The sequence below is a fragment of the Solanum stenotomum genome, chromosome 12 (genome assembly GCF_019186545.1).
Source record: "Solanum stenotomum isolate F172 chromosome 12, ASM1918654v1, whole genome shotgun sequence".
Lineage (NCBI taxonomy): Eukaryota > Viridiplantae > Streptophyta > Magnoliopsida > Solanales > Solanaceae > Solanum > Solanum stenotomum.
This window is the reverse complement of record NC_064293.1, coordinates 50,537,772-50,552,228: the sequence shown is the minus strand read 5'-3', so window position 1 is coordinate 50,552,228 and position 14,457 is coordinate 50,537,772. Positions and strand designations below refer to the sequence as shown.

Below are 14,457 nucleotides of genomic sequence, written 5' to 3'. Positions count from 1 at the left end.
TCTAGTGGCTATGGTGGCTAACTATTTATCTTATTTCATCTTTAATGATGTCAAAATTACCGAAAATAGAAGAAAAATCTACGCCCACTTGAGCATATTTGAGAAATTTAGATGAGGAGGCTAGGGTTTTGAAGGAGGAAATAAATCTGAGAGAAAAATGAGGTTGGGTTCAGATGAAGAGACGGGGCGGACAAATTAATACTAAAATTAGTGTTTAAGTATTTCCCATTTGCTTTCATTTCGTTTAAGGGAATTTTTGGTCCATTTCACTGACTACAAGGGCATAAATGGACCAAAGTATAAACAAAGGGCATTTTTGATCATTTCACATAAGGGCATTTTTGATCCTTTTCCGAAAAATAATTAATATGAGATCCATCTGGAAGATTTACACCAAACAAAATTGGCCCAACTTAATTCTCTTTGGATTTTAAGCCAACCTTTTCTACTTTTGCTTTTGCAGTGTATACCACAAGTTTTGCTATGCAAGGTTGGATTTCTTAGGGATGTACTTCTTCTCCCAGCTCTTAATAGTGGAGACGAGACTGTGATAAGTGGTCTTGCTTGTTTTTTGTCAGAAATTGGTCATGCTGTAAGTATTTCAAACTCCGAGCTAGAATTGATTCTTGCAGCCAAATAGAGTTGATGGGTCCTACCTATGCTTCGACAGCTTAGCATCAAGGATCTCTGAAATTAATTAACTATTGTTTTCTTGTATAATAGGCTCCGTCTTTGATTACTGAAGCAAGTCCTGAAGCATTTGTACTGACAGATGCACTCTTGAGGTCAGATGCCATTTCTTATATTTCTTTTTATGTGTTGCAAGAATGTCTTTTATTTGATATGGTAAATAATTTTATTAACAATTTGGGGGAAACCCCATATACAAGCCGTATACCATCAAAATATGGTTGTCAACAAAAGAAACCCAAATGCCCGACCCCTTCAAATGCTCTCCCATTGCTCTCTTTCCAAATAATCCAAGTAATTGCTAAGAGGCAACATTCCATGCCCTTGAATTTCTCTTTCCCCTTCTGCAAACCCAACTGGGCATTACCTTCTTCATTGTGCTCGACATCATCATCCATTGCAACAAAACCCATAAAGAACCACCTTCCCCAGTCGGTTTGTCACTTGACAATGCAGTATAACTTTTCACCCAAACATTTACACATGAAACACCAACTAAAATAGGCGATCTTCCTTTCTCAGGTTTCCCGTTGTCAAGATCATTCCCCTTGCTGCTAACTACGTAAAGAAACACACCTTCCTTGGTACCGTGAGACTCTATACTAAGCAATGACGGAAGATACATTCCCCTTTCCCTAATAATCTTTCGTTATAAAATTAATAGTTACAAAACAATTTCTACCCTCTCGTCGTTCCATCCATCCGATCTATCAATGTATCTCCTGCCCATACAATAACTCAACCATAATATGAAACTCTTCCATCTCCCAACCTGTAGGTTCCTCCTAAATCTCAAATCCCAATGAACTTCCCTCATGCGACCTATAAATTTGTTTGACTATCATATCTTTTTGGCAAGAAACTTAAATGTCTGGAAATACTTCCTTCAACTTGTTCTCTCCGCACCACTTATATGCCCAAAAACTAATCCTGCTTCCATCCTCCACCATAAAAGAGATATGTCCACTAAACTCTTCCCACCTCTGTAAATACTCTTCCATAAGCCAAATCTAAACGATATTCCAATGTTTCTAGTCATCGATCCTCCTTCGATGATACCATATTTTTCTGTTGCGCCCCCCTCAAAAGTGCCTTCTCTTCCACCTCAAATCTCCATATCCAATTCCTTAACAACGCTTTGTTGAATACCATGTGATATTTCACAGCGAGTCCTCCCCATTCCTTCAGAGATGTGACGTCTCTCCAATTCACTAAATGAAACTTTCTTTAATAGACGCATAAAATCCTTGGTTCTAACTTCTATCATCATTTTGTTGGCTCCATCGTAAGCATAGTTTTCTGTAATCTGAAGCTTTCTTTATACTGCTCCTACTTCTTTCCTCTTTTACCAATAGAGGCACTTGTATTGACTAGGGGGAATTGCCCGTACCAGCACGGGCCCAATATAATATAATATTGAAATTATTAATCTTGGTGAAAGCAACAAATATCAAGATAACTATGCATAGTTTATTTTTGAATCAAATAAATGCATAGTCTCTTAATGTTCTAATTAAATTCTAAGCACTTAATTATATAAGGTATAACAACATTGATAAACTACTGATTGATGGAATAGAAGCTGAGTATCCAGATACAATAAAAGGGAAAATCTTGAATTATTACAAAAATATGCGCCATGAAGCAGAAAGTTGGATCCCAGATTGGATGGCCAAGATTTGGGGAAAACTTTCAGAATCAGACAGGGAATGGCTGCAGAGATGCTTTACAGAGGAAGAAGTTCTCCTGACCTTAAGAAAGGGCAGGAGATTAAGCTTGTGCGATCTGATGGCAACTTTTTATATTTACACATGGAGGTGGTTTTTTCCTAGAGTCTAGATGCAACCTTCATTGCATTAACTCCAAAAAGAAAGAGGCAACCTAGCTTAAGGATCTTAGACAATATGCCTTTTAGGCAGTGTCTACAAGATCATAGCTAGAGTCCTCACTAAGAGGCTGTATTATGGGTAGATTGATCTCAGGCACATAGAACACGTTCATCCATGTAAACAAAACTACGGATACAATTTTAGTTGCCAATGAGAGTTTGGACTCAAGAATGGGGTTAGGAGAAGTTAGAAACAATTTTCTGTAATCTGAAGCTTTCTTTATACTGTCCTTACTTCTTTCCTCTTTTACCAAGATAGGCACTTGTATTGACTAAGGGGAATTGCCCGTACCAGCACGGGCTCAATATAATATAAGGAATTATTAATCTTGGTGAAAACAACTGTTCGAATAGAATAGGTATACACAATCCTACACAGAATAAGAATAGTTTATAGTCTCCTATTTGGTAAGGAATAGTATCATAGTGTCTATAAATAGGGTTCTCTATGTAATAATTAAAACACAATTTCAATAATATTTTTCTCCTTTATTTCTCACATGGTATCAGAGCATCGGTGAGAAACCTTTACAGCAATTTCCTGCTATTGCCAAAGTTGAATTTTGTCATCATCTCTTTCCGTTAGTGTTGTGTGAAAACCAACACCACTAGTGGGTCCCTCATTCTCCGGCGACGAAACCTCAGCCAGACCCACCGGAAAATACCACCTCACGCGCCGATCAGAGGTGTGAAATTTTCTGGCGAGATTTGACCACGCGCCGGCGCGTGAGGTCAGTTCCGGCCACTTTCCGGCAACTTTTCTTTTTCCAGATGGATCGGATCTCTTTTTGGAACCTACCCATTCAATTATTTCCTGATTCCGACCATTTTTTTGCAATCAGATCTGATTATTTTGAGATTTCGGCGATTCCAGCCACTTTTCCGGCAATTTCAGGCTGTTTCCGGCCATTTTTTTCAGCATATTTTTTTTCCAGTAGGGTCGCCTCGTAATTCCAACCCTACCCACATAATTAATTATATTTTTCTCTTCTTTAATTTCTGTCCACTTTCCGGTGGCAGATTTGTTTTTTTTGCCTGATTTTACCGTGTTTTTCGGGATTGATATTTTTGGCCCGAAAAGTGGTAGTTCCAGCCCAATGATCACTTGAGAACCGTTAATGGGTAGCTCAAATTATTTAGCTTGGGCTTCCTCGGTTGAGTTGTGGTGCAAGGGTCAAGGTGTCAAAGATCACTTAACGAACATTGCTTGTGTGGTAGATGAAAAGGCAAAGCCTAGTGGGGAAGATGCAAATGCCAAAGCACAATGGGAGAAGGTTGATGCTCAATTATGTAGTCTCCTATGGCGATCTATTGATTCCAAGTTGATGCCCTTGTTCCGTCCATTCCAAACATGTTATTCAGTTTGGAAAAAGGCTCGTGCTTTATACACTAATGACATATCTCGATTCTATGATGTGATATCGCGTATGACCAACTTAAAGAAACAAGAATCAAATATGTCCACCTACTTGGGACAAGTACAGACAATCATGGAGGAATTTGAAACATTGATGCCAGTCACTACGGACGTGCAAAAAACAACAAGACCACAAACAGTCATTGTTTCTAATTCTTACACTTGCTGGACTTTCTACTAACCATGATTCAGTGCGTGATCAGATTTTAGCTAGCCCTACAATTCCTATAGGTAAGTCTACTGTTGGTTGTCGTTGGGTTTATGCAGTCAAAATTGGTCCAGATGGTCAAGTCGATCGGCTTAAGGCTCGCCTTGTTGCCAATGGGTATACTCAGATATTTGGGCTAGATTATAGTGACACTTTCGCTCCTGTGGCCAAAATAGCATCTGTCCGTCTCTTTCTATCTTTGGCTGCCGTTCGTCATTGGCCTCTTCATCAGTTGGACATTAAGAATGCTTTTCTGCATGGTGATCTTGAGGAAGAACTCTATATGGAGCAACCACCTGGTTTTGTTGCTCAGGGGGAGTCTAGTAGTCTTGTATGTCAATTGCGTCGGTCACTCTATGGTCTGAAACAGTCTCCTCGAGCTTGGTTTGGAAAGTTCAGCACAGTAATTTAGGAGTTTGGTATGACTCGTGGTGGAGCTGATCACTCTGTGTTTTATTGGCATTCAACACCAAATCTGTGTATTTATTTGGTTGTTTACGTTGATGATATCGTTATCACCGGCAATGATCAAGTTGGTATCGCTAAATTGAAGCAGTATCTCTTTCAGCATTTCCAAACTAAAGACCTCGGCAAACTGAAGTATTTTCTAGGTATTGAGGTTGCTCAGTCTAGATCAAGTATTGTTATTTCTCGACACAAGTATGCTTTAGACATTCTTGAGGAGACAGGAATGATGGGATGTAAACCCATTGACAGTCCTATGGATCCGAATGTTAAACTCCTTCCAGGACAGGAGGAGCAACTCAGTAATCCTGAAAGGTATAGACAGTTGGTTGGAAAGTTGAATTATCTCACGGTGACTAGACCAAACATCTCTTTTCCTGTAAGTGTTGTAAGTTAGTTTATGACTTCTCCTTGTGATAGTCATTGGGATGCAGTTGTTCGTATTATGTGATATATAAAGTCAGCTCCTGGTAAATGACTACTCTTCGAGGATCAAGGCCATGAGCATATCACCGGATATACAAACGCTGATTGGGCAGGATCACCCTTTGATAGACGTTCTACATCTGGATATTGTGTTTTAGTAGGAGGTAATTTGGTGTCATGGAAGAGTAAGAAACAAAGTGTAGTTGCTCGATCCAGTGCGGAAGCATAATATCGAGCAATGGTTGTAGCAACTTGTGAGCTAGTTCGGATCAAACAGTTGCTTGGAGAATTGAAGTTTGGAGAAACCGGTCATATGGAACTTGTGTGTGATAATCAAACGGCCCTTCATATCGCATCAAATCCATTGTTTCATGAGAGGACTAAGCACATTGAGATTGATTGTCACTTTGTTAGAGAAAAAATACTCTCAGGAGATATTGTTACCAAATTTGTGAAGTCAAATGATCAACTTGCAGATAACTTCATCAAGTTCCTCACCGGTCCTCGTATTAATTACATTTGTAACAAGCTAGGTACATATAATTTGTATGCACCAGCTTGATGGGGAGTGTTAGAATAGAATAGGTATACACAATCCTACACATAATAGGAATAGTTTATAGTCTCTTATTTGGTAAGGAATAGTATCATAGTGTCTATAAATAGAATTCTCTATGTAATAATTAAAACACAATTTCAATAATATTTTTCTCCTTTATTTCTCACACAACAAACATCAAGATAACTATGCATAGTTTATTTTTGATTCAAATAAATGCATGGTCACACTTAATTATACAAGGTATAACAACATTGATAAACTACTGACTGATGGAATAGAAGCTGAGTATCCAGATACTTCAATAAAAGGGAAAATCTTGAATTATTACAAAAAATTGCGCCATGAAGCAGAAAGTTGGAGCCCAGATTTGGTAAAACTTTCAGAATCAGACTGGCAATGGCTGCAGAGATGCTTTACAGAGGAAGAAGTTCTCATGACCTTAAGAAAGTGCAGGAGATGAAGCTTGTGTGATCTGATGGCAACTTTTGAATATTTATACATGGAGGTGGTTTTTTCCTAGAGTCTAGATGCAACCTTCATCGCATTAACTCCAAAAAGAAAGAGGCAACATATGCCTTTTAGGCAGTGTCTACAAGATCATAGCTAGAGTCCTCACTAAGAGGCTGAAAAGTATTATGGGCAGATTGATCTCAGGCACATAGAACATGTTCATCCATGGAAAAAAATTATGGATACAATTTTAGTTGCCAATGAGAATTTGGACTCAAGAATGAGGTAAGGAGAAGTTAGAAACAGTTTGTAAACTGAACTTTGGAAAAGCCTATGACCGTGTAAACAAGTCTTTTCTGTCAAAATTGTTGGTACACATGGATTTTTTTGACAAATGGGTGAATTGGTGAAAGATTCCACTGCCTCTGTGAAGTTCTCTATCCTCAGTAATGGTACACCAGTGGGCTACTGTTGGTATTGGGAGCTTTGAGCAAGATTTTAAAAGTCGCAGGGTTAAAGGGTTGGATCAAAGGGTTTAGAGTGGGAAATTGGGGTAATAATCAGCTGGAGCTTTTTTCCTGTTGAGAACCATATTTTGATGTAGGTTCTCTTCTTTTTATTTATGGGTTTCCCCATTTATTAATAAATTTATTTACCTTAAAAAAATAAATCAAATCAGCGGGAGCTTTCATATTTGCTGTATGCAGATGATACCTTGATATTGGCACTTCATGTAAATCTGTCCAAGGGCTGCCTGTTTCCAGTAGTTAGTTACATTCAATCCTTGGCTGCAATACTAGTATGTAAGTGGAACATTTTCCTGTTACTTACCTTGGCCTACCACTAGCTCAACATAGACAAGGAGTAATCTTGAAAGGTGTGCTGGGGAAGACTTACCCTCACAGATAGTGTCTTAGTTGGATGCCAACATATTGCTTTTATCTACATTTATCACCCTCAAAAATAGCAAATCAGCTTGACAAGCCAAGGAGGGATTTCCTATCGTCAGGGAATTTGGAGAGCCGTAAATTTAATTTAGTGAAGGAGTCACAGTTACAACTCCAAAACAATGGGGTGAAATAGGGGTGAGGGACTTGAAACTACATAAAAAAAAGTCTACTTTAAAATGGTTTTGGAGGTTTAGTTGCGATCAAGATGTTTTATGGAGAAAAGTTGTCACTACAAAATATGGAACAGTAAATTGTTGGTGTATCAAACAAGTGATATTCCTATGGGTTTGCTCTATGGAAACCAATAAGAAACTTATGTGGAGACCTTAAAAATTTGTCCGTGATATCAGTTGGCGATGGGAGGAAGACAAAAATGTGGGAGGATCCTTGGCTAGAAGAATCCCCTTGATGATTTCCGTCCCAGATTTGTACAGCTTAGTTCCGAAACAACATGCCACACTGGCAGAATGCAGATTTGGAGATGTATGGAATTTAATGGTCAGAAGAAATTGTTTCAACTGGGAAACAGAAAAGCTGGCTCAAATTTTTCTACAACTTGGCAGCTTCTATTATTAGCAACAGAGCAGGACAGATTATTTTGGGATGCCGATAGCAAAGGAAACTATACCGTCAAATCTTGCTAAAATTTTGTGCAAACCAGCAGGAGTAGATTATAGATGGCAAGACATACAAGAAAAGTGTTCATTTTCTGTAATAGGTGATCTTGTGCAGAAGATTGAATCTATTAATCATAATCTCCTTCATTGTACATACATGTGGGAGGTATTCAGTGAGTGACGCCTCAATCTATTAAAGAAGCTCTGTTGGCATGGCAAGGATAGAATGTCAGGAAGCTCCGCCGGCAGACGTGGAACACGATGCCCATTTGCATTTCTTGGATAATTTGGAGAAAAAGAAAAAACAAATGCTTTGAAGACAAATACTCAACAATTTTTTGTCTTAGGTCTAGATTTTAGCATATGTTGAACACCTGGTGCAATCTGAAGCTAGAAGACAAAGTTGATGTCTTTTAAATTTATTAGAATCCCAAGTTACTGTTTCAATTTTTTTTCTCAGAATCCCTTCAATCATAGCGGATAAGGAAGTTGCTATTTTGATGTACATAATTTTTGGGAGCTTTCATCTAATGAAACATCTTTTACTTATAAATATAAGTACCTGACATGCAATGTATGATGGCAGTTGTGTTTCATTTCCAAGTGAAGATTGGGAGATCGCAGACTCGACTTTGCAGTTCTGGTGCTTTTACCTTTTCATAATAAAGTTACTTTTGTACAAATCGGGGCCCGTTACTTAACTATAGACAGGGTCCAGAGTAGATTGTTGAAACGAAATGTGTAGTTCAAATGGTTCCCCCTATCCAAGAACACTCTCACTTTGCAGGTGCAGTCTTGCCGGCTACATCCTAGGCCTGGATGCAGATCGTGGAGAAAATGTTAAGAGCGTCAAGATCTTATTTTTTCCTGTTTTCTCGGCGTTGTTGGATGCCCTTCTGTTGCGTTCTCAGGTTAGCTTCTGTTTGCATGCATTTTGACTGCAGATTGTTTCTTTATTCTGCTTCTATTTAGTCCCATCCACAAATTACTCTATTGACCTACCTTTCCATTAGCATGTGCATTTGTTGGATTTTAAAATATTGTTATATGATAAATTTTATGCTTCACAGAGAGTATAGCTGTGATAATTGAAAGAAAATTCTGTCTATGCACTTAACAAGGTTTTCTGAGTCATCACATATATCCAAAATTATTGTTTCTCCCTGGTTTTATCTTAAATTTGGGTGTTCTTTCACTGTGATCATCAGGAAATTGGAGGAAAAGTATGACCCTTGGCTCTTTGTTCTGGAATTGATGAGATATCAATAATTAGTTGTAGTTAATCAAAGTTGTGTTTATATTGAGACAATCCTTTTTGATATGACATCTCATCTTTTTGTAACCATGCACTGCACTATTTAAAAAACATTGTCAATACTATTAAATCAAAAATCTAAGTATATAATTATAAATCGTATATATTTATATTTTATATAAAAGAGAACCCTAGGCCTGCTTACGTGGTGCCACCACAACAAGAATTTCCTTTTAAATTTATTTATTTCCAAAAATACCTTTCCCCTTTCATGAAAAGATGTGATTTTTATGAAAAGTTGTGACTTTGATGAATAGTTTCGACTTTTATGAAGAGTTGCGACTTTTATGAAGAGTTGTGACTTTTATGAAAGGTTGTGACCTTTTTGAAGGGTTGTAACTTTTCCAAAGAGTTGTGACATTTCCGATAGGGACAATAAGCATTTGTTCACACTACCCGTTTTGCCTATAAATAGAGAGATTTCCTCTCATTTTAAAACAACGAAAATTCTAAACTTCTTCTTTTGCACAATTAAATATTCGTGTACTTTGCTCTTGTCGAGTGGCTCATTGACATTATTGTTTTTGTATCAATACACTTGTGAATAGAATAGTTCCATCCGGAGAGGATCCCGAGAGGATTTATTCCTTTAAACTCAGGTACTAGAGGGGAATAATTTCCTTAAGGGGGCATTGTGCATTTAATGGGCTCAATTTTTTCCTTTCTGTTTCATTATATTGTTATAGATCCTAGTATATTTTTTACAATCATTAATTTATGCTTATGATATTAATTGTTGTTTTTGAGTACATGTTTTAAACTTTGTTGTTTATGTTTCTGCAAAGTTATTGTTATAAGTATTTGTTAGTACATATAAAGATTATTTATTTATTAGAAAATTTAATATCTCATGTTGATGTTCATCTAATTTCCCAAAAATATCAAATAGTAACACTTCCTGGAAGCAAAAGGATAAGTTATAAAATCAAATTAAAGATGATTGACTGAAGGATAAATGCTAAGATGTTATAATTATTATTTTCCTTTTATTATTAATGTTCGTTACTACGTAATCTTGTATGCAAGATAACATAGTGTTTTAGTTTTAATGACTAATAGGTTTTAAGTATTATTTTATAAGTTTTGTGATATCAAATTCCCGCACGAAGCGCGGGTAATTTTACTAGTGGAATAATAAAGTATAAGTTCCTATGAATAGTGGATGTAAACTTTCTTATGATTACTACTAAAATTGTCAAATCAATATCCGAAAAACACCTATAACCCTTCGGAAAAAGTCACAACCCATTAGAAAAGTCACAATCCTTCGAAAAGGTCATAACTCATTGAAAAAGTCATAACTCTTTGGAAAAGTCAAGACTCCTCAATGTGAAAAAGTGTCTGCTTTTAATATAATATTATATAGTATAACTAAATAAATAATAAATAATATAATATAAAATATAGAATATATACTAAATTTGATGTTTTAAGTCAGGGATATTATAATAAGTTAACATTTAAGATAGGCAGTTCATACTTTTAAGGTAGTACTAGTTTTTTGACACGTGTTTTCTAATTCAAAAAATATATGTTATAGTAAATAGTATTGCTTATTTAGGCGAAGATTTGAATACTAAGCTTAACACAAAATAATATTGCAGATTCTTTTGTTAATATTCAATGTGGATCGTCATATATATCTCTTATAGACGATATTTGTTGTGTATTTTTCTTGTCATCTAACCAGATGTTTGCACGTGTATTCCACGTTAAACTGTTTAGATGTCATATGAACATGTGAAGAGAACAACTACATTTTATAAGTTATCACATAATAGATGATGTTCTTGTTGTTGGCTCTCAGACTTGACTTCATGATTGATTGTGTACATAAATAAAAGAAAGTTATTGACTGTCCATTGTTAACTGAGAAAGCTTCTCTTTTTTTTTTACCAGAAAAAACTAAAAATTAAAATTATAGAATATATTTTATGTGTGAATTCATATATATAACTACATGTTCATCTTACACCTAAAAAAGATATAATTCATATACTCGTAAATTGTTTCGATTTATTCAACCGAGTATGATTCGTCAAAGGAAAAATTACAACACCATGTTATCACATATATATGGCCGGTGTAATAATATGAAAAATTATTGGTCAAAAGGTAATATAAGGATAGATGAAATATAGAAATTAATGTAACAACTATGGAATTCATAATGTTATACCTTAGAACGTAAAAGAGTTAATGTGCAATAGCTGAATTTCTATTAAATTTTATACGTACATAAATAAATAGGACTTTTAATTAATGTTACTATTTTTTTAGTTATTAGATTTTAATTTAATGTAGGGGCAAAATGTAAATGTTTATTCCGTATTACTGAATATAAAATTTATTTTGTAATTGATAAATTTTAAATGATTCATATATATTCACATATTTTCACATTTGTTGTGAGTGTTTATTTTTTTAAAAAATAAATAACTTGGAACATTTTAAAATAATATATTTTAAACATAGAAGATCTTGTTAACTTGATAATACATTTGTGACATATATAATACTTTATTTAAGTACAAATACCTACCAAAATGTAAATATATATTTTCATTAATGAAAAATATTTATCTCATAAAAATTAGCTATTAAATAAATAATAAAAAATTAAACTAATACAAATTTGAACTTGCAATATTACAAGTCATATGAATTTCTCTTTGTCTAAAATACTTAAATATCATGAAATAGTAAATAAGTAAAACAAAAAGGCAATGTTTATATAGTAATAACTATTTTGAAGCAAACTTCTTGACAATCTAAATCACATAACTAGTATTGATAAATAAAGTCATTCTTTTGTCTTGAGCATTAAAAAAACAAATCATGACAATTTTCTAAATTTTAGAAAAAGATATTCAAAAGCATATATCTACATCACAAAAGAAATTGTTAACAAAAACAAATGAAAATAGACTACATCATGTTAACTTCATATATTGGAACATTACATACTAATGTATATATTAAGCAAAAGATAATTATTTTATAATTAAAATTATTTTCCTCAACTACTCGAAGTTATGGAATATACCCTCTTAGGATAGAACGATTTATACTTCATCATAATAGTGCCCCATATTTTGTTAAACTTCAAATTCACTCAACGACGATAAATAACACAAAAAAAAATTATAATGCAAGAAGAAGAGTAGAAGATTTTTTTTTAAAAATTGTGGTTGAAAAATGAGAGGAAACCCCTCTATTTATAGTCAACAAAGGGTAGCATGAACAAGTGTTTTTCGAAGCTGTGCCGCCTTCAACTTTTTACTGTGGCCTTCAATGGTTGCCACGTGTTATGCATCTTTCTTATTTGAATATAAATTATATTAATATTATATTAACTTATTTCCATTAAGCTGTCTGCTTGATTACCTTCTTCAACCTTCCATCTTTAATTCGTTTTAGCTCCAAACTTCTTCAACTTTACACCAATTTACTCCTACAAATAAAATATACTATTTAGCACAATCCATAAAATCCATGCTCAAAAAGGGCAAATATAAATAATAAATGTGAGACAAATAATGATAAGAAAATATATTTTTAGCCTCACATCAGACACCACGGTCATAAAAATAAAAAAATATAAAAAAAAATAAGAACCTCAACTTTAATTTAAAATAAAAATAAAAATAAGAACCTCAACTCAGCATGCTTCACTGAAGGAATTACCAGCAATAATGTCATAGGTTAATTGGCAGATAATCTTGAAGACTCTTAGGGGTCGTTTGGTGTGAGGTATTAAAATAAATAGTGATGGGATAAAATTTTTGTATCTTGTTTGGTTGCTATGTTTGGGATAACTTATCCCACCATTTATATCATAGTGATGGGATAAGTTATCCCATATACATTGAGGGATAAGTTATCCCAGGATATCCTAGGATAACTTGTTCCCAACCAAACGACCCCTTACCTTATTTTGTCCTACACTAAGGGATTGTCAGTTACTTTTTTCTTCTCAATTTTTTATTCTCCCTTTCTCTCAAGTCTGTTGGGTGGTCTACATAATTTGGTTGTTAGAGGTTGCCTCTAAAATTTGATTAGTGGACAGGTCAAATTTTTGCTCATGCTTTGATGTCATCAATATAAACATATTGTACTATAGTGGTAGACTAACTTCTTTAAAGTAAGCTGTAAATCATTTTGATAAACTAGTTTCAAAATGAATTCCTTGGCTAGCTTTCAATGAATGTCCTTGTACTTACTGTTAATTGCTAGTGCATAAAAGTAAGCTCAAATTAATGCCATCTTTTCCTTACTCTTTATTTTCTGTTTTATTTATTTTGTGTTATGGGTTTCGACTTAAACAGGTGGATGATTCTACATTTTATGGTGAGGGTGCAATGGTTGACCTGCCTGACACCCTTGAACAATTCAGGATGAGCCTGACGGAGCTTTTGGTGGATGTTTGTCAGCTTTTAGGTTCTGCAGCATTTATCCAGAAGGTGTCATTGGGTTGGCTTATTACTTTGTGCTGTTTTAAATAAAGATAAAGTTGATTTCATATTAGTTGCACTCGAAATCTCTAAGCCTGTTTCTCATCTGAAATAACTAAAGTTAGTATGCTCCTTGTATATGGGTAAACTTTGTGCCCATTGTTAATTAAAATTTATTACTTGATGAAAAAACAACTGCTAGCAAATGGATAAGATTTCCAAATATTTGTCCAACCAACCCAATTAAAAACGAGTTGAATAACTTATTTATTTGAAGGGCATTAAGTATGGATTGTATCAATTTAACTCCTTTTTTTTTATGAAGTTTTGAAAAATAACAATAATAAAAGCATCAAGAAGATGCACAGATTATAAAAGATGGAAGTATCAGTCCAAAGGGAGACAAAAAACTATAAAAGAACTAAACAACAACAACAACATACCCAGTGAAATCCCACCAAGGGGGGTGATCAAAGAACTGAAGAGCTTATAAAATCCATGAAGGAGTCAAGACTGATTTCATGGGTGAGATTGGCCCAACTAAAAATATTAACTAACATCAGGCTTTAAGAGTGTAATTGGCTGCCATAAAAAGTCTACGACTTCTTTCTGTGAGAAATATAGGAAAAAGAATATTATTGAATTGTCGTTGTTTACATTATTACATTGAGACCCTATTTATAGACCCTAGAATACAATCCTTTACCAAGTAGGATACTATTTAGTATTCCTATTTCTATTTCTATTTATATTTCTATTACTATTCCTATTCTAATAGAATTGTATATACCTATTTCTATTCTAATAGGATTGTATAAACCTATTCCTATACTAACAGGATTGTATAAACCTATTCCTATTCTAACACTCCAAACATATACACCAAAAAATCAAGCAGGAATCAAAGACCAAAACTTTTTGATGGCCTTCCCAACTGGCCATGAGCATCAAATATGATAAACCTGGCCATGGGCATCAAATATGATAAACCTCTTTCACACTGCATGGCATGACC

The 14,457-nt window shown here is 34.6% G+C and overlaps 1 protein-coding gene across 3 annotated transcripts in view; it reads left to right on the top strand.

Annotated features, from left to right (window-relative positions):
- Positions 1–14,457, top strand: part of LOC125846570 (transportin MOS14) — a 75,169-nt gene that overhangs the window by 20,346 nt on the left and 40,366 nt on the right. For 2 of the 3 annotated variants that reach the window (XM_049526093.1, XM_049526095.1), the window contains 5 exons: positions 464–592; positions 724–785; positions 8,260–8,316; positions 8,461–8,584; positions 13,317–13,451. In XM_049526093.1, coding sequence (XP_049382050.1) covers positions 464–592; positions 724–785; positions 8,260–8,316; positions 8,461–8,584; positions 13,317–13,451 — 507 coding nt within the window. The remainder of the gene's footprint in view (positions 1–463; positions 593–723; positions 786–8,259; positions 8,317–8,460; positions 8,585–13,316; positions 13,452–14,457) is intronic. The other variant, XM_049526094.1, reaches the window with a different exon arrangement.